We start from the raw sequence: 20,183 nt of genomic DNA, 5'->3' as shown, positions 1-20,183 counted from the left end.
GTAACCTGTGCATCTACTGTGGTGCTTCTTTCTCATCCAGGACTCTCCTGTTAGGCACTTTTATTCTCAGTGAGGCCCTCTCCTGGTTACATGAAGTTAACTTAAACTGCTTATTTTAATGTGTCATTTTACATGTTGATATTCAACTGGATATACATCACAACTACACGTTGCCACTTCAATCATAAATGTGACACCACTCTATAAGGTATACAGGCTACAATACAGCACAGTTTACAAGTGAGTGTTTAGAGAGTACAGTTAAGGAGATATTACAGATGTATGCATGTCGACTCTAACTTAAACAAACCTCAAGTCAGACAAAGAACCACTGAGTCGAGTATTGACCTAAACAGCCTCTCTGTCCTGCACTCTCTCTGCTCCGAGTGGATGGCAGGTTAACAAGGGGGATGTATTGGTGGCGGGTGGCATCCCCCCTCAAACTGCCTACTGGTCTTACTGCTATAAGGATGGTTTGTGTCTGCAAACACAGTTTCATGCAATCAGTCACAATCAAAGTGCAGATCCTTCAAGCAGTGTGGATGATTTTTTTAAGCAAAACAATGTCATAAACCTTTTTATTCTCAGTCATTGCACTGTACAGTAAATGTCATAAAAAATGCATGTTTAGCAGTTACTGATAACTGTTTAAATTGTTGGGCTAAAACAATTCAACACTTGAGTTACACACGAATCACTGTCAGCAACCAATGCACATTAGTTAACTTAAATATGTACATAATACTAATGCACACCACTTGAAAGCAGCCTGATGTAGCTTTGTTGCAAGGCTTGGATAAAGTATAATAAATTTGTACCGACAAAAAGAAAAAAAAAAATCCTTGAACAGCCTTTTGACCACAAACAAGTGATCATTAAACTAGAATTACAACTTTGAACTTACCCAACATGTAAGCGATGCCATTCATCAGCATCCTGGACTTATATTACATTATAATAACTGCTAAATCCCTTGTTCGCTATCTGCCTTCAAGCAGTCCCATGTTTAAATTTAGTCTTAGCTTTCCTGATAAAGGCCTGAAACATCTGCGCTTTGCATCACACTAATGCACTTCTTTAAAAATTCCCATTTTATTTCGTTCATTCTTTGTCCTGCATTTTTAACTTTAGTTTTTTCTTCAGTGAGTTTTATTTTCCATCTTATAGTATGCATTGTCTTTATTGAATTTGCATCATTATTTTTATGATTATCAAGTGGGTTTAGTTCTCCATCATATGTAAAATTATTTTATACCCGTTTTTATGTTCATTGTCTTTTTTATGTGAAGCACTTGTTGCATGTCATTTCTTTGTTGTAAAGCACTTTGAGCAGCATTTGTTCTATTAAAAATGACATACAAATAACTTTTATTATAATTATTATCATTATAAAACACATTAGAAAAAAAAAATTGGTTGACCACAGTGCTGTACAATAAGATAAGATAAATAAAATAACTTGGCTTGACATGTAGCAGTAACAGTACAAACAACATAACCGTCAAATGGACAAATAAATCATATGTACATCAGTAATTATTGCTGGATGCAGTGAAGAAAAAGAACAATGTTGTACATCTGAAATCACCATTACTGGTAAACTGCTGGTTTTGTGCTCTCTTTTGATGGTTGTGTACTTTATTAAGCACAACTTAAGTTTGTCCTTTTTACTTTTTCAGGTCAGACTGAAAATGTTTTGCTTGGAGAAGACGTCAGGAAAGAGTTCAAAGTCATTGTCAAAATTCCTTTCTTTCCAAATGCCTCGTCTGCTGTTGTATCTGTACAAATAAGAAAAACATGTCATTCCTGTTACATTGTACAATAACTAAAACTTTTACAGGTCAACTCAGACAACATGCAGAAACTCAAGCAGTACAGGAATTTATCCAGTTACCATTGTTGGTTTTGAGCCACTGAAGCACTAAAAGCAACTGCTGTTAATTCATTTAATCATAATAATTATATATTAGAGATTTTTCTAAAATCTTGCAAACAACATCTTCAAAAATAATTTATGTATTTGTGCAGCTGTGTCTCACCAGTTATAAAAATATGGTAGCGGGCTGATATATTCTGGACCTGTAAATGCACCAAACATGTGAGATAGTCAGGCTGATCTCTTGACATGAGGTCACACTTGTGGTAAGGCAAGACGTCCAATATTCCAACTTCTTGGCACCAGTTAAAGAAGTTTCTCTTCTCTTTTGCATCTTCACTCAACCTGGATAAGGAAGGAGAAATATCACATTCAGACAGGCAATACTTTAACAGAAATGCTTTTCCGAAGTGCACAATTAGCATCAATCTTTCATGAAATTATGGCACACACTGATGGTAACTGAAACTTGGGAAAGGGATCTGAATGCAAATACAGAATATACGGAAAAACATAGTGGCTGATGCCATGAGATCAGTTAGCTGCAGTGGGCTTGTGGATAATAATCACTGCTGGGGGTTTAAAAATGAAGCATCTACTTTTCTTTATTTGATGTGGGAATGTTCTTTGTTTCTCCTTTTTGAAAACAAGTAATTAAAAGTAGTGAGTGGTTACCCAGCTGTGCTTACTAAGGCACATCTAGTCTCATTTTTAATGTATAGAAAATATTCTACACTTATGAAAATGTGCCATCCCATTCACATTGTATTTTTGCGATTTTTGAATTCATACTTGATGCCACTTTTTCTCTCTGTTTACTAGTTCATTATTTTGCTTGTATTATTGCCCTGTATGTGCCCAGATTTGTTCTGTTGTGCTGTTCTTTATTTTCATCTCATGTTACGTAATGTGTTTTAGCTGTGGAAAAGTTGTAAGAAAAAAAAAAAAAAAGAATCACAAAAGGTTACCTCGCATTTTCTTTAAGCCGACGTATGTCTCTGTAGTGTAACATCCATTTCCACTTCCCCTTTCTGCTTAGTTCTTGCAAGATTTTGGACATTTCTTTCATATTGCCTTCAAATTCGTACAAAGTTGAAATCATGAGTTAATCTTAAAAGATGCTTACATGACAAGACCTCAAACAACAAACATAGGTATTCAGTTAACGTACAAAGGCTGAGGGACTCCTGTGCTGCTCTGTCGACCATTACAAAACCACCCCTCATGAAGAGCTCCTGATGGGTGAGATTCACAATATCATCTGGTTCATCAATTCCAGCAAACTGGACACCTGCTGACTGCTTCAGGTCAAGCAAATGTGGGACCTGAGATGAGAGAGAACAGATTCATTAATTCATGATGATCTACTGCAAAAATCCTGTCATGATTTTTCATCAGCTGAACAATTACCTCACAGATGTGCTGTGCAATGTCTTCATTCCTGAGGATGATGAATAGAGATGAAGAACTATCCTCATTAAGGAAGAACTCAGATGGCTGTACAGCAGTATGGCCCTCTGCCTCCAACTGAGCCTTTTGAGAAATCGAGGAGAAATTAAACAAACTTCAAAAGCCATTTTCTATTAGCAAGTCTTACACCGCTTTGACATTATAAAGTGAATTACTTTCTTGACTTTCATCTATTTTGAGTTCTTAACGGGCTCTATGGTATCTCTGAATTCAGCGTTCTTTCGATTAGAGCTTTACATCCAGTGGTGGTAGACATGCCCCGTGGCAAAATTACTACTGTATTTACATAATATAGTGATCCCAATAGTAATATATATAAAGCAATAACTTCTACAGAACAAACAGGAGCAAATCAAAATGAGGCTTCATACTAAAACATGATCAGTTCTACTTATCAAACAGAGGAAATTAGAAATAAAGGCCTGCCTCTAATACAAGCCTACTTCAAATAAAGGCCTGTTACTTTCTGCAGTTGAGGAAAGTGAAGTCCCGTGGTCATTATTTAAGGAAAAACGGTATTTAACCATATTTTGGTTAAAGTTTGACATGGATTTCAGACATTTGATCATTTTTTTTCTGCTGTGAAAACCTTCTGTGATTCCAAGCAGACCACAACCTCATTCAGGAGGAAATTTGTACTTGGATATTTTGTACAGGTGATGACTGTTGTATTGTAAGAAAAAGAAATATTTGGTGGAATAGATAATAGTCGATAGAAATACTGCATTGGAAGTTTAATGAAAACTCATCTTACCTTGGTTTCCTCAAAGAAGGTATCATCTGACGTCACTAGTATGTAGAATCTGTACTTGGTTTTACAGGATTTCTTCACAGTGGAATTCAGATTACTCTCATCTATCTCTCTCGTCATTTGATCACAGAAGTCAAAATGGTTACTTGGTGCAGTCTTTGAATAACTTGAGTAACTGAGTAACTCCATTCTTGAGTGCTTGGGTCTAGATGGGACCTTTTTGACAACACAAACGTCATTCATCATTGCAGTGTACAGCCTGGCACATTCAGCAGTCACACTAGAAACTCCAGCATGTTCCAATGGGTTTCGTTGAGGTAACTTCTGAAGATGCAAAGAACTTTCTTCCCCTGTGGTGTCTGACAAGTCTTTCCTGTCAAACATGTCGACTTTGATTTTCTGTCCAACAAAGGACAGCATGTCCAAGTGATCCACTGAATCGTCCTGTTCCTTGAGACTGGAAAAGTGTATAGTCACAGGACTGGAGCAAGACAAATTCAATTTGTCATGTGTGTCCAGTTGGTGGATAGGTCCTCTCTTACTCCTCTTTAAAAGCTGTTTCATTTGTTCTGAGAAGATAAGGCACTCCTGTTCCATGGATGCCTGAGTGAGGTCATCTTGTAGGCACCTCTTAGAAAGCTGCTCCAGAAAAGACTCAGATCTCCTCTGACTAATGTTATAGACTGTACATGTGAGTGAGCTTTGAGGTTCCAGGAAAGGTCTGTCATCTATCATGCTATCATCTTTGTAATCCCCAATGGAAGTTGATGCATTTGAGCAGTCTGTCTGATCCATCTCAACGATCTCTTTTGTTGTTTGCCCAATGTTCTCAACTAAACTATTTGTCAACAAACTATGGCTTCCATCAACTTCGTTTTTTATAGATTCAAAAGACTGTATTGGAAGAGATGGAGGAATCTTGTTGGACTCTGAAACGTCTGTTTCTTTGGATTGGTATAAGGAATCTTGACATGCAAATTTAGCCTTAGATGAGTTACACATACTGTCACTAACACCTGATAACCAAGTGCTCTTCGGAGAAAGTTCACTGGCCTCTTGCTTATCGTAACTTAGTCCTCCAAAAATTCCCTTGAGGCTTCCTGTCTTTTTCTCCAAGAGCATGGAAGCTGGTTTGTTGTATGTGATTACAGGGGATGTAGTCTGTTTATTTTTAGACAAATGTGACAGTACAGAGTCTTCAATTACTCTGTCTTTAGAGATGCAATCTGTGAGAATTTCATCATTCTTAGCTGATTTATGTTTATCTTGGTCAATATTTGATTCAATGATTTGCAAACACTCAGTGGAGGCAAATAAGCTGTGGAGATGACAGTCTTGCCCTATGGACGTTTCCTGTAGTTTATCTGTCTGATCAAGAAAGTGTTTCGTATCAGCCGTTTTCATCTGGCTGGATGTGCCATTTTGACTTGATTTGGAGAGAAACTTGTCTATACTTTGCAGAACTTTTTTAGTTTTTAGTTCAAGATCAGGATGAAGACCATGATGTGGGTCAGGATCACTGTCAACAGAAGGCTTGTGTTTCCTTTCAAGAGGCATCTCATCCTTTGTAAGTACTGAGCCTCTGCTAAGACATGTCTTAGTCATGTTTTTGAAGGGTTCACTATCCTTAAAGGTAGAGCTACTAGTACTACTAACAGGGTCAGAACAAGTTACATACTGATATGGTTCCTCATCCATAGTTGGAGTAGGGCTCCGGTCGTCAGACTCACTTCCTGAGATCTCTGGCTGTTCAGTTTCATTCACATCAAATAGTGATAGTGACAATGTGCCAGCACACAGTTCTGCCTTTTTATTGTACACATGAGATGTACTACATACCTCTGAGGGTAGGACAATTTCAGGGTAGGTAGTTTCACTGCTAAATATTTCTTTTTGGCCCTGAACTTCTTCAACCTTGGCTTGTGAATGTGAGTCACGTGCTTCTCCTGAGGGTTCTAGTCCAATAAATGGAATTATGACCGGATGATGGATTTTTTCCAATCCTCTGTTTGTTTCATCACTTTTGATATCAGCTCCTTTTGTCAATGTCATCTCAGATTCACACCTTGTTACAGTCTCAAACAGAGGTGAATGAGACTGATGATAAAAAAGCTCTTTTTGAGATGTGACATCAACATTTTGCTCTCCCTCAATTGATCTGGTATCCTGGTCTTCATGTTCATCACTTCTTAAGTTTAAGTTTGACATTACTTTGTTTTGGCTTCCTGTTTCAACACTGTCATTTGTCTGGGGAATAGACACATCTAATGCTGCCTTCTGATAATGTGCCTTATCTGCCAAACAAATATAATTTTCTGAATTTTCCTCAATGACAGGTTCATTATAAGTAGGATCCATTTCCAATGAAAGGTGAGTAGCTGTTTCTGAAAAGGCACGATCATCTGTCACTCCGCTGCCATTGGCACCCACATCTCTCAACTGCAGATCACAGCAGGCATCTTCTTTGTTGTCTGCTTGATGTGGTTGCTCATCCAATGGTGCTTGGAGATCACACTCGGTGATGCAATCCTTCTGTATGGAGTCTGGGCCATCATATGTAAGAAATGGTTGATTGGACAAATCTGCCCCTAAAATAGAATTTTCTGAATTTCCCTCAACTGCAGGTTCATCATGAACATGCTCCATTTCGGATGATGCGTGAGGAACTGTCTCTGAAATGGAATGCTCATCTGTCAACACACAGCCATTAGCAGACAGCTGTCCCAACTGCAGATCATGGCAGGCATCTTTATTTGCTTGAGATGCCTGCTCATCCAACGGTGCTTGGCCATTACACTCTGCGTTGGAATCCCTCGTTACAGAGTCTGGGTCATCACACAAAATAGGTAATGGTTGATCATTCAAATCACTGTCAGCTTCCACATGTGAAATGTAACAGTCTGTCTCATCTCGTCCATCTTCTTTTCCAAAATGATCATCTTTGATCACTTTATCATCACATACTACACAACAATCCATATTGTCATTAACATTTTCAGCCATGACTGGTGAGACAGCTTCAGGTTCCTCCCTAGATACCTGTGTCACATTGTCCACTAGATTTCCATTGTAGACTATATGAGATTCTTCGTTTGTTGAATTATCATCTGTATGAAAATCTTTTGGAGAAAAGTCCATATGGCCTTCTCTGTACTGCTTTTCTTTCAATTTCCAGTCTTCCCCATTTTGAGATTCACTTTCATCATGCTCAATTGTATGAACCACATTTGCTGCTTTTTTGTTGGAGTCTACCTCTTTGGAGGAATCCCTTCCCTGTTTTTGCATTAGTTTAATCTCCGTAGCCTCTGAATGGTCAACACCATCTTTAATATCAGTCTTTTCATTGTTGCATTCATGTGACACATGGCACATTCCTGAAGCAGTCTGAGGACTTTCCAGCTGAACGGAGACACTTTGCACTTCTTCCTGAACAGAAATTAAATCTTTAAAAGATGGCACATCTGTGTGCTCCGGGGGGCCAGCTTTTTCCAAAGGGGTACAAGTCCTTTTACTTTCATAGGTGCTTCTGATATCATTCACCTCCCTGACAATTTCTGTGCAGTCTACACCATTTGTGTAACACTGTAAAAAGAAAGAGGAAACTGAATATTAGAAATACATAATTTAAAAAAAAACTCTTTCATTCAGTGAAAACATGCTTGTTCTGGTAATTTTGTTTTTCAATGTTTTGAAAATTTTGCTATGATTGTCATGATGCATCTGCAACTCAAACAATGAATACAGTATATCACGATTAAAAAAGGAAGCTAGCCATGTTAGCTTGAATTCTAACCAGAAATGAGGGTCAACATTAACAAAAGTATAAAGAGGTCAGATTGTTGCTGGCTGACATGCAGGTGTGTTTTATGGCTAAAGGAAAAGAGGGTCAACTGAAAGCATATTAGAAACTTCCTTGACACCCAAACTAGTGTCCTGGAGAAAGTTAACTGCATCATCAGTCTTTAGCATCCCAAAGTCTGAGTCAACTTTGGCCTTCTTGAGACAAGGCTCAGTGTTGCGGGCAGCCAAAAAAATCTCAAGTACACATGCCATACAAATCCCAGTATACTACACATCAACAGTGTGGTATGGGAAGTCCACCTGGATATTGTGCACATTATCCGAGCACAGGACCAGTATGAACATAAGACACTACACTTGGCTCTAGGAAATAAGTACACAAACATCAGTACAACATCTTCAGGAGGCCTTGGAATGGAGACTACACAGGATCGCCGAGCAGCTGAGCCCAAATAATGAAGTTGTGGCCTCTTCTGTTCTGGGGTAACCACCAACAAGGAAACAAAAAAAGGGTCAGGTACAGGAGTGAGGCAGCAGGCAAAGGTGCCTCACTCAAGACAAGACACTGAAATTTGCAATTAGTATGTAATGTCACTTCTGGTGGACACAGAGATGAGGCACCAACTATACCATATGTAGTTTGTCTCATTTTTGTGCTCCTGGCAAGAAGATGGACTTTGATCATCCAGGGTGCTCGGGCTAAAGGGATTTGCACAGTGTGACTCCCATTTAGATACCGTAACATTCGTCCAGAAGACAGACTGTCCCTACAAAAATTATCCCTTTACCATCCACACCTCTTTATAACTACTCTCTTAATTATTGACTATATGCCTACTCCTATATCACAAGTGCAAGAGCCCTTACATTTTTCTATATTAAACAGACCATCTCAAAATCATGACAACACATTAAATACAAAAGTTTGTCTTTAGTGTAATCATATTAGTCCCAAACCTGAAATGTGCTTGCTGTCTGTAGTTCCACCGATGACTTGAGTGTCTTCAATGTGTCACTAGTATCTTTCTGTTCACCCGACACAGATGTCTCTTCTCTGTTGACTTGCGAACCTGAAGTGACAATCTCAGCATTGGAGTTTCTTTGTGACAAGTCTAAAATCACAGATCCTTGATCCAAGACAAAGTTATCCTTTTTGCTGAGGTCCAAAGCTTTGTCTGAAGTATCTGTTACATTCAGGCAAGGAGCAGATGAATTGGCCTTGAGCTCAGACTGAGCTGGGGCTGGTATCACGCCAGTGGACATTTCCAAAGAATCACTTTCTTCTGGACTTGGGTATGTACAGTCTGAGTCAACATGGAAGAACCGGGCTGTTGAGCGGCTGTAGAACAGACCTATCCACATGTGGACAATGAGCTGCACCTCTTCACTGGTGTCTTGAATGGAGAAATTCCATGGGCTATCAACGATATGAAATGTACAAAAAATTGCTTTCAGTTGAATAATTTATGATCATTATCCAAACTTAAAGTCAGCTTCATCACATACTGCCCATTTCTCAACCATATACAAACAAGTACAGCAAGGAAATAACAAGAAAAGATACATTTTTAACTCTTAATGGTGAATCTATTCCTCTCAAACGGACAGATTAAAGAAAAAGTACATACCCATGTAAGGCTCGGATGATCGCTCTATCCTTCGAGTCACTCGTAAACTTGCTGTCTAAGTTAAAGTCATAGTTTCCTTTGCATTGCTTTGTGACTTGGACAGATCCATCCTTGTTAACAAAGGTACGGGAGTGCCTGAACTTTCGACTGCACACCATGCGTTTTTTCAGGTACTCCGGAGTCCTGTGGTTCTGTTCCCTTCTGTCTTCCTGAATGACAGAGGGGTGTGGTGTTTTAGTTCTACCAGACATTGTCTGGTGATGGTGCAGCAGTCTGGTAGAACCACTTAAAGGGGGTACCTGGAAAGGTGTACCTGACAAATCCAACAGTAGAGAGGAAGACGGGTGAAATGAGTAAGCATGTTCTTTAGCGATCAAACCAACCAATTCACTGCCTCCCACAAGATGACTTGGTGAAGGAGACTCAAGAGGCTGAATGGGTCTAGTAGTAGGTTGTCTTAGAAGTGCATGAAGAACTGACTCTTGTTCAACCGTGGTAACATCTTTTGTAATGTCACAATTCTTCAAACTTGTCTCGGGTTTTCTCTGAGGTGCTGGGCCTGGTTGTGGTAGAACCTGGTCATTACTGGCACTGAGTGCCAAGTCAGCAAGTAAGTTCAAAGCATCTGTAGATGAGCAAGCACTGTTACTTTTTTCCTTAACAGTCTTCCTGACAGATTTATCCCTAGTACACTCTTTGTAATTGAGTTTTTCACTGGCCAAACAAGCCGGGGTTTGAAAATGCAACCACCCTGTAAAGACAAAACAGAGAAGAAAAAAGAGAAACTGCATGAAAATAGAAAAGTAGCACATTCAAAGCATTTGAAATACAGCAATTTATTGCTAATAGGAACTTGTCACCAACATGGAAACTGCACCAGTGTTTGGGTGTAGAAGCATAGGACTGGCAAAATGCAGCACAAATAGGAGGAGAGCAAAAGCAAACTATGAACTAGCAATTACTGAGCGAAGTGCAGTGATAGCATGCTGAGGACACTTGCAGAAGTGACAGAGCCAAGAAAAGGGTTAGTCAGTCTCAATGTCAAGCACAATATTAAAGAGATTTTACACATTATACACAAAAAGAAGAATTCGAAATAGATATTTGAAAAATGACTTACAGTTCCTTTTAACATATTCTGCCGAGATGCCTTGATGTTTTTTGAGTGTTTTAATCCTACCCCTTCTTGGAAAAATCGATAGAGGCCTTCGTGTGATTTGAGGTTGTTTGTCTAAACTGTTTTGTTCTTCTGTCCCCGATGAGTCTTTCCTTTGTTGGGTGTCCTGAATCTCAGATTTCTGTATCTTATCTCCTGTCTCTTTAGGAGTCAGACCTAGGGCATGTGCAAAAAGAGGGTCAACTGAAAGCATATTAGAAACTTCCTTGACACCCAAACTAGTGTCCTGGAGAAAGTTAACTGCATCATCAGTCTTAAGCATCCCAAAGTCTGAGTCAACTTTGGCCTTCTTGAGACAAGGCTCAGTGTTGTGGGCAGTATCTGCAGTCATTTTCTCAGACCCAAGAGTACCTGTTTTTCTATTACCCATTAGAAGAACTGATTTCAGTTTATTCAACAGAAATTCACCCTTTGTTGCACAGTTTCTTGGGGAGGGGGTATCCATGTGTTTTTCTTGAAAAGTTTTTAAGGGAGGAGTGTCTGTGCTATCATCCTTTGAAGAATGCTCAGTACTCTCTGGATTCAAAGTTAATGAACCATTGCCATCTGACGGTCTCAAAATGATGTGTTCATGATTGACATTACTGACAACGTTTTGAGGATGGTTCCCTTCACCCTCAGATGTTGTCACCTCTGGTTCATCTACTGTCGTCTCTGGAGCAGTGCTAGACTCTTGTTGCATTTCGACTGTGTCATGAGCATTCACAGTGGCATCAACCAACAGCTTTTCAGGGCACGGTTCATCTTTTGTCAAAGGCACTTTAACCTTTAAATTCTTAATCTGATCAGCAATATCTATAGAGCCATGAGGAACCAAGATTCGTCCACATTCACTGGTAACTGGTTTTAAGTCCCAGCGCTCCGTCTTCTTTCTCAAAGGACAAGCTTCAATTTCCATTAAAATGGTGCCTTCAAAGTTCTGCTGTCCAGGATCTGCTTTTTTCTCTTCCATTACTGGTACACCAACAGTAGCAGATCTCATCTTTTTATTTTTTGATGATAGCGTTCCAAATTTGCGCTTTCGCCTTCGCACTTTCCTCCAATCAATATTTGTAGGATTACTCAACTGTGGGTGGCCTGTTGAATCCTTTGACTGGTCTTCCTGCAGACTCAAGTCATCGTCTTCCACTGGTACTGGAGTCTCAACGCAAACTTTCGGTGCATGTTTCTGGCCTTTGGAACGTCCCCTGCGTAGTTTCCTATGTTTTGTTTTTGAGAGATTGGTGACCTCGGGGCAATTAAATACCTTTTTGGTTTCATCAGTCTCATCACTCATAGAGTTCAGTCCTGCCATTTGTAACCTGGCTGCTGAAAAACCAGAAAGTTTAAAGTCAATATGCTTTGTTGCAGACTCAGTACTGATCACACTTAAACTTCCATCAGTGACAGTTCGCTCTGCCGAAGTGATGCTGACAATCATCTCTGTAGGAAGGTTATCAGCTGTACAGGTAGTCAGGAGATTTCTTGTCCTTATGTCATCAGTTTTGATAAGCACAGTCAGTTCAGATTTTTCAGTGTCTTTGGTAACATCTCCCGGTCGCAAATCATCTGGTGCAATGTTTTGAGGCACAGCTGTGAAGTCAACCTGTGCTTCAGCACTTGTTATACAATGGTCCATAGCTGCTTCAACATTTTCAGCAGCTGTCTGGCCTGTTAACTGGCCCTCTGATCCCACACCAGCATGACTGTCTGGTGCATCCTCAGGAGATGACAGACAGAAGTAGACACCATAATCAAGGTCTTCTATTTGCTCCTCTTGCCCAGCAGCCAGGATTTCTGAAGCCTTTGACACTGGCAGTTGAAAAGAGACTGGTTTGCTCAGGTATGACCTGAAGTTCTGCCATGCCCTGTCAGTCCATTCTGGGAATAAGTAGAGGTGCTTGTCAGCATCTGGAACATCATACTGATCTGGAAATATGCTGGTATCCCTCGAGGGACTCAATGCCAAGCCAGGATTTATCAGTGCTGCATAACTTTGCATATGCTGCACAAATACTTCACACAGTTCTTCATTTGGGTCAGCGGGTGTTTTCTCAACTTCACCCTCTGCGTAACTTAGTACTGGCAGCGCCCGCAGGATTTCAGATGAAATGGCAGGGTTTCTCTGTCCAAGTTTTATATCTGTGATTGACCAAGAAAGAGCATGTAAGAGAGAAATGTCATTAATGCTAAACAAGGACAAATTAGAGTCACTGAGCAGGGCAAATGACCATTCATTAAATTAACATATCCACTGTTAAATACATTGTGTAATTACCTCCATGTATAACTCGTGAATCTGAAAACACAAACATGCCTTGCAGGACCTCAGCTGCACTGGACCCAGTATCTGGAAAAAACAGAGACATGTAGCTGATATGAAGTTGAATTATGGTTGTTAATGAAGATTAAATTCAGCAAGTTCTGTTGTGAGACTGACAGCGTACCATCATATGTGAGGAAATGGGAGGAGTGCAACAGGATAAGAAAACCACCATCATTCAGGGGAATAGTGAGAGCCTGTACAAAAATTAGCAAGTTTGTCATCAGGTACAGTTTTTAGATTTGGAAAAAAGTGAAATTCAACAACATATTGTCATGCACTGTAAACTGATACAAAAAGGAGCCCAACTGTCATGATGGACAGGAAATTTCCAGTGCGTTAACTATTGGCTGATCTATTGACCAGATGTTTCTGTTTGCCACCCTGAATTAACGCCACTGATAAATTGTGGGGGTCTGATAAATTGTGATGGGTTGATTATTTTTGAAATTTTAATGGAATGAACAAATCAGCAGTCTCTGAAAGGTTGATAATTAACAGGGACTCACAACATCTTTCTCCTTGATCTCCCACAGAAGCTGGGGCAGTGAGTTGGTTTGTTCCGTCTCAGTAGAAACAAACTCATACAGACTGCAGTAAAACCCATCCAGAAAGACTGAAAGACAGCAAAAAACAAACAAACAACCAAATTAATCAATGATACATTCAGTATATCAAGGAATTATGTTGAAATATCACTTGAAAATGTAACTTCTGTGTAATAAAGCTGATGTTTTTTTCCTAACAGCACACCTTCTCCAGAGAAGCAGGTTTCAAAGACAGCCCTTGGCAACAGCTGTCGCAGCTCTAACATGGAAATGGCTCCATGAATTTTCACCACTGGTGGCCTTAAATGTAAAAATAAGACAAAGTACAACAAATAAGTTCCAGTATATAATTTAAATTAGTAGTAATAATTAAGCTTTTAGTAGTCATTTAATAATACTGTGTGTATTTTCTATGTCCACATTTAACTTACAGTTCTGCAGGAATGGAGGCCCCTGCTGTAGACCTCAGGCCAACACCATAGAGAAGGGTGCCTATTTGAAGCTGACCTCTCCACGGAAAGTAAACTGGGGGTTGAAAAAAAAAAAAACAGCAAAAAAATAAATAAATAAATAAATTTTAAAAAATGTGCATATTCAAAGCAGTCCATTTTCAGTTAATTACATATGCTCGTACAAATAACTGACAAATAAAATGCTCCTTTCATTTTAATGGATATACGTAAGATTCTTTCAGTAGTACACAGCTGAGTATTAGTTTTTTTTCTGGGGGGGGGCTTGTCTCAAGAGAAATGGACAAACATCAATTTTCTGTTGTTGAAATAAAAGATAAACCAGCATTAACTTAGTTTGTTGGAGATGCACTTGCAGTGATAACAAAGGCTAATCCAAGAGTCATTACAGCTACATGCTAAACTGGACGAATTGTGAGGACAAATGTTTTTGGATAAAGTTAATGCTCTTCAGCGGAGTTTGGGTGCCCATCAAGGAGATTTCACAAGACCACATTCTGACACAGTGTTATGCAGACAGCTCTTGTGGTGAGTGAGCTAACAGCCAAGAAGCTGAAGCCTCATTCAGAAGGAGAATGTGTGAAGGAGTTACTTACCCAGTTTTTTCTCCTCACTGAAAAAGACAAAGCGAATAAGTTATCAACGCAATGTATAATCATAACATTCTCAATTTGTATGAAATGGCATTCGGTCAAGTAAATAGTATGACAACCAGGTCAGAGCGTGCGTAGCAGTAGTGATTCATTACCTTTTCTCATGTGGTGTTACAGGTGTTTGGCATCCTTTGGTATCCTTATATGTAAATGATACAATGGCAAAAGGACAGGCAGCACTGGGAGATTGAGCAGTCTCATTGCTTCCATCATCTAGCAGCTCATACATGTAATACTGCAAGGTCCAAACAAGAGCCATGTGAGCTGCCAGGTGTCCCTGCCATTTTTCCTTCTTAACATGTACTCATGCATTAAGGTGCTCAGCAATATTGTGCTCACAAGGACAGCACAAACACCACATCTGGGCATTAAAACAAATGATACTGGTAACATTTCACTGAACTAAGTATAGTTTGTTTTGTGTTAATGTAAAATATGTGCACCAACATTGTTGTGCATTCGTAGCTCTATATAAAAGCTTTCATCACCAGTCACATGCCTCCTCTTACCTGGGCCCTCTCAAAGGCAACAAAGGAGCTGGTTTTGGCAGATACTGAATGTAACTCTTCTGACACGTGACAGTCAAACCCCTCAGTGGGTGCAGTGAAATTCTGGGTGTAGTTCTCAGAAACCTTTTTAACCCGCCCCTGTTGGTAACAACAGATTACAATGATTTTGTTCATTAAATATTTTCTTTCTGTGAAAACACAATGACCACATAACTCAAATATTTAATGACTGAATCTTTTAGTACCTTTGTCAGCCTGATGATGGCGATATATCCAGATTTCTCATGATACCAGCGATTTAGATCCAAACAGTCAGAGAACACTGAAATGTAAACACCTGAGAAAACAAAGAAAGCTCACTAAATGTGCAGTAAGTTAAAAACAAATACATACTAAGATTTGAGGATCATATAACACCACAATTTTAAATTTGTGACTTTGCAGTTTATTCCAAACAACTGACACTCCTACAGCAGCAAGGCCACACCTTGACATCGGATGAGTCAAGGACACACGTTTAACTATCTGAATGACTTCACCTCGCAGACTTGAGACAACATTCAATTCTGTTACATGCGTATATCAATAAGTTTTTTCCATTTATCTTCTCCTTTTGCTTTTAATTCAGTCTAAAGGTGCCTCGTGGTTTCCACCTTTATTTTCAAACATCCTCATACCGTTTTAATCTGTTGTTGGTTCTATTCAGTTTCTCCTAACTTCCCCTTTTCTGATTGTGATTTTAAGATTCTTGTCCATTTTAGCCTCATCTTATCTGCATTATATTATGCACTATTGCTTTTTATGCATCATTCCTTTAATCATGCATGTCTGTACTGAGGCAGATTCTAACTGCCTTGACTGGAAAGCACTTTGAGCCAACTCAAAATAAAGAAGTGACTTGAGTAATGGCCACTAAATGCTTAGATCATAATAGTTACTTTCACCTCTTCTGATACATCCTGGTGAGGAAACGTTTCATTTTTACATTTTAGGCTTAAAAGTACAAGAGATTTGTGATCTTGTTTGCTTGACTGAAAGGACCCTAACATCAGCTCGCTGAAGGATATGAGTGAGGTGACATCTGAACCAGTTTTGAAAAAATGTCTTACACTCTCAAATTCCCTCAGTCACTGAAAACAACAGGTTGGAAATCTGAGGCAAGAGAAACAGCCAATAACTGGTTTAGCAGGTCAGATGGGTCTTTAAACTCCCATATCACCAGTGTGCCATCAAAGAAAAGAAAGTACAACGTATTAGGTATATCAGAAAACTATTGCAATCTGCACAGGAACTGGAAAAGATAACAACAAGCACAGATGTGAAGCAAAATACAGATAACACTGCAACACTGGTATATTCAATTCCATGTGACACAGTGGAGCTCTTGTTTTCATGAGCCATGCCATCGTGGTTTCATAGTACTGTTCACAGAAAAACAGCTCCATAAAAAAAGGACTTTGACCGCTGTTTATTCTTGATAACTTTCCCACTTATCACAGCCTCGAGTGGGTCGAGGGATAACTGACAAAACCCTTGAGAGGCAACATTTCAAACCAAAGCTATAAAGAAAAACAGAAAATTAAAAGAGCACATGTTTAAGATAAAGGAGATCCACGTTGCAATGAACAGTGAAACAGACAAACTCTAAATTCATCCCCTTTTGACCTCTGACACACTTCATATCCTGAACTGCGCTAACGTACAGTTTCCTTTTCACAGCAGAAATTATTCCATTTTGAAAGTGAAAGTGAGTTGAGTATAGCTTAGTACATTCAACTTGCTTTCACTTTCAAACGCAGAGGAGCACCGGACACTCAGCACGGACTGCTCCTTAGCTTGACCTGGACTCCATATATTTTGGACAGACTGCATGCACGGACAGTATTGTGGATACTTTAATGAGCTTAATGTAATTCTCTACTTCTTCTTTTTTCAAACCAAGTAACCAGTAAGTATATCCAAATTATGTTTCAGCAACTGTGGTGTACAACTCTTAAGTGGGTGTTTTCTGCATAGAAATATGACCTCTTGTTTGTTCAAGGTTGAGCTGCGCAGAGTAAAATGTCAGTGATCTCACCACTGGTTGGAGTAGCAGCAGTATGAGACGCAGGAAAAGAAATCAACACAATTTACCATTGGAGGGATCTCCCAGAGCTGTGCATGTGCTGTTTCCAGTGAGCACACCAGTTTCTCCAAGTGCATTAGCCTTTAATCAAATAAAGATCATTATCAGCAAGATCTGAGGGTTTGTTGGAAAAGTATTTTCTCAGGTGTGCTGGCTTTCAAATCTTTACCTTGATGACGTCTTCAAACAGCAAAAACCCGTATGACTCCTTCAGCTCCTCTTCTGAGTATCCTAACTCTCTTCTCTTCGCTCGGAAATCTTTATACTGATGCAAAAGACAAATGAAAAAGAAGAGATCAACTTGAAAGTCGCAAGACGTTTTTTTTATAGCATTAAAGGGCAGTTTTTACTTTCAGGCATTCACCTTTGTCCTGGTTTTCTGATATAATAAAGACGGAATATATTAAATAATCCAGTGAAAAGGTACAGCAATCAAAAGAAGGGGATATTTTACAAATATATTTACCTCTGACATGAAACATGCGCAGCTACTGATTACATTTGTGTTCAACCATTAGTGTGTCTTAATGTTTAATGACATCTAAATGGTGGCACATGAGGAACATGACCAGGACTGACCTTTTTCTCCAGCGCAGGATTATTTACTAAAGCAGCGGACTCGTAACTGAAGAGCTGCTTTGACTCCTCATACAAGTACGCACTTTTTAATGGAGCCAAAACATTGCTGTGAAAGGCGTCAGAAGATGCTGACAATGGTATAAAAACACCTAAAAGTGGACAGAAATACAAACATGAGTACAAACTGTAAGCAACATGGTGAAGTTATACGTACTCGCCTTCAACTGGGGGGGGGGAAGTTTTCCGAGTTATTTCGCAAGCCTGGGACTGTTTGTACCGTGAGAGAGGACAGTCTTTCTACGACTCCTTTTCCGTCTCCTCACATATTAACTTTGGGTTTACGCCTCTAGTATCGTGGGTGAAGGAGGAATCGACATTTCTTGCTCATCTAAAAGTGAAAGTTAACCGAGAAGGGGGAAAAAAGCTCATCACCTTTACTCGAAGCACCACCATTTCCACTTTCCATTGCTGAACTCTTAGGAAACCTGTCCTTCTCCCTTCGCCCTTCGCTGAACACGGTTGTCTCTGGTTTTAAACATTACGACAGAGTTATAAAGCCTCATGTATCCTGAATCCAACGAGCCTCTCAGAGAAACTTGAGCTTTCGCCGTCGTTTCTACAGACATGTTCACGCGACAACCAGGAAGTTAAAAAAAAAAAAAAAAAAAAAACGTCAGTCCAAACGCGTAGAAACCAAAAAATCCACTAAATCCACTTTTGTTATTTCACAGGTGAAGAATCCGCTTAATTATCTACGGTGTTCAGTCTCCTCCCAGCCAGCATGGACTCATGTTGAGTGCGCGGCGAAAAAGAAACAGAAACCTATCGAGGCGAAAGCATCCATCTTGAAAGTGTACACCAAACTGTGGCGGTGGAGAGGCGGTAGCTGAAGCTCCGACGAGCCTCGTTTTCGCCTGCCGTTCAACTCTCCTGTGTGCGTTTTCCTGCCTCCAATGACACATTAATGATTGCTAGATGTCGGTAAACTGGTACTGTAAAACCGGTGTATCTACCCGCCATCCCGCGATGCAGTTCGTCGGTTTTGGAAGGTCATGAACGCCACACAGTGCAGTGGAAGCCCATAGGCTGCAGGGGAAGTTGGGATCAGTGCGTTTGGTGTATTTGTTAATGAAATCCAGCTGAGAGTTTGCCAGCTGTCACACTGAAGCAGCACCAAACCTTCGGTCCAAGTTTTTCTTCTGCTGGCTATATTTGAGGTGAAGTATTTGTGTGAGTGAAGCAGTATTTCTGATGCAAGCTGAATTGATCATTCTGTATGTTACTAGAGTCAACAAACCACAAACCTGGTACGACCTTCAGAAGTTCAACTAAACAATCAGGGAATAGAAACTGCTGCTTTGAATACCAGCACATATATCAATACTTTCTCATGAGAATATTGGCAATAGTTCTTTTTATGGGAAGTAGGATTTTTATAATTTTTACATAATGTACATATACATAGTTGTTCTTGTATTCTGTATCCTGTACACTTTTTTTTTATCTTGACCCTTTTGTGTCATTGTTTTTGCTTTTTCTAATACTTGCTGGCTGTCACGACTTAATTTACCCAGTGTGGGATCAATACAGTCTCATCTTATTAAGATATTTACGCATGCTTTGAGGTAATGATGGACTGTTGTTTCTCTTCACTTTGTTCAGTAGTTCCTGCCATAATATGGATCACTACAGTAGATGAATAAGGCTGTTTACTTTATACCAAAACTACCTCGGCGTAACACGACACAACGTGTCAAAGCTTTAAAAGGGCAAGAAGCTCCGGTAATTAACTTTTGACAAGTCACACCTGTCCACTAAAAACCACTCCAGGTGACTCAGCTGGCTACGATAATGCTAGTGTGCAAAGCTGTCATCAAGGCAAAGGGTGGCTTTTTCAAAGAATCCCAAAATATAAAAATATCTTGTATTGTTTAACAGTTTGACAATGTTTAATAAATACTTCCACCTGTGTTCTTGCATAGTTTTGATGTCGTCAGCATTAATCTACAATGTACATATACACACACACACAATGGCATGTAAAAGTTGGGACACCCATGGTCAAAGCTACTGTTACTGTTCATCGCTAGGTCAGTAAAAGACGATCAGATTTCCCAAAGTTATAATCAGCAAGATTAGTGTGTTATTTCTGTTTTGTACCATTTTACAAGGAAAAACAAATGAAGCAGGAGCAGCAAAAGTTTGGGCACCTGAAGAGCTTTGAGCTCTCATAACTTTGACCAAGTAAAATTTTGCTGAAGTAAAATTTTGAATACAGGACTTTTACTTGTTAC

At 39.5% G+C, this 20,183-nt stretch overlaps 1 protein-coding gene across 1 annotated transcript; it reads right to left on the bottom strand.

Annotated features, from left to right (window-relative positions):
* Positions 1-853: 853 nt before the first annotated feature.
* On the bottom strand, positions 854-19,100 carry tasor2 (transcription activation suppressor family member 2). The gene is made up of 23 exons (XM_070973210.1): positions 18,322-19,100; positions 17,890-18,038; positions 17,480-17,575; positions 17,319-17,391; positions 15,431-15,522; positions 15,186-15,323; positions 14,772-14,911; positions 14,620-14,636; positions 13,985-14,078; positions 13,759-13,853; positions 13,515-13,621; positions 13,130-13,202; positions 12,961-13,032; positions 10,647-12,824; positions 9,527-10,277; positions 8,856-9,315; positions 4,101-7,679; positions 3,287-3,409; positions 3,048-3,201; positions 2,845-2,950; positions 2,040-2,221; positions 1,672-1,778; positions 854-1,341 (listed from the first exon to the last, which is right to left on the bottom strand). The coding sequence occupies exons 1-22, from the start codon at positions 18,353-18,355 to the stop codon at positions 1,681-1,683; spliced, it is 8,811 nt and encodes a 2,936-aa protein (XP_070829311.1). The 5' UTR covers positions 18,356-19,100; the 3' UTR covers positions 854-1,341; positions 1,672-1,680.
* Positions 19,101-20,183: the final 1,083 nt, after the last annotated feature.

The sequence above is a fragment of the Chaetodon trifascialis genome, chromosome 10 (assembly GCF_039877785.1).
Source record: "Chaetodon trifascialis isolate fChaTrf1 chromosome 10, fChaTrf1.hap1, whole genome shotgun sequence".
Classification (NCBI taxonomy): domain Eukaryota; kingdom Metazoa; phylum Chordata; class Actinopteri; order Chaetodontiformes; family Chaetodontidae; genus Chaetodon; species Chaetodon trifascialis.
The sequence above is the reverse complement of the archived record's forward strand: the minus strand, read 5'-3'. Positions and strand labels throughout refer to the sequence as shown.

Excerpts from the sequence above, each read along its gene's own strand:
- tasor2 (XM_070973210.1), bottom strand. The coding sequence starts at position 18,355 with ATGGAAAGTGGAAATGGTGGTGCTTCGAGTAAAG. Across the intron at positions 17,576-17,889 it reads ATCCTGCGCTGGAGAAAAAG|TATAAAGATTTCCGAGCGAA; the intron begins GTCAGTCCTGGT and ends CTTTTGCATCAG. Across the intron at positions 9,316-9,526 it reads ATCATCCGAGCCTTACATGG|CCCATGGAATTTCTCCATTC; the intron begins GTATGTACTTTT and ends TATCGTTGATAG.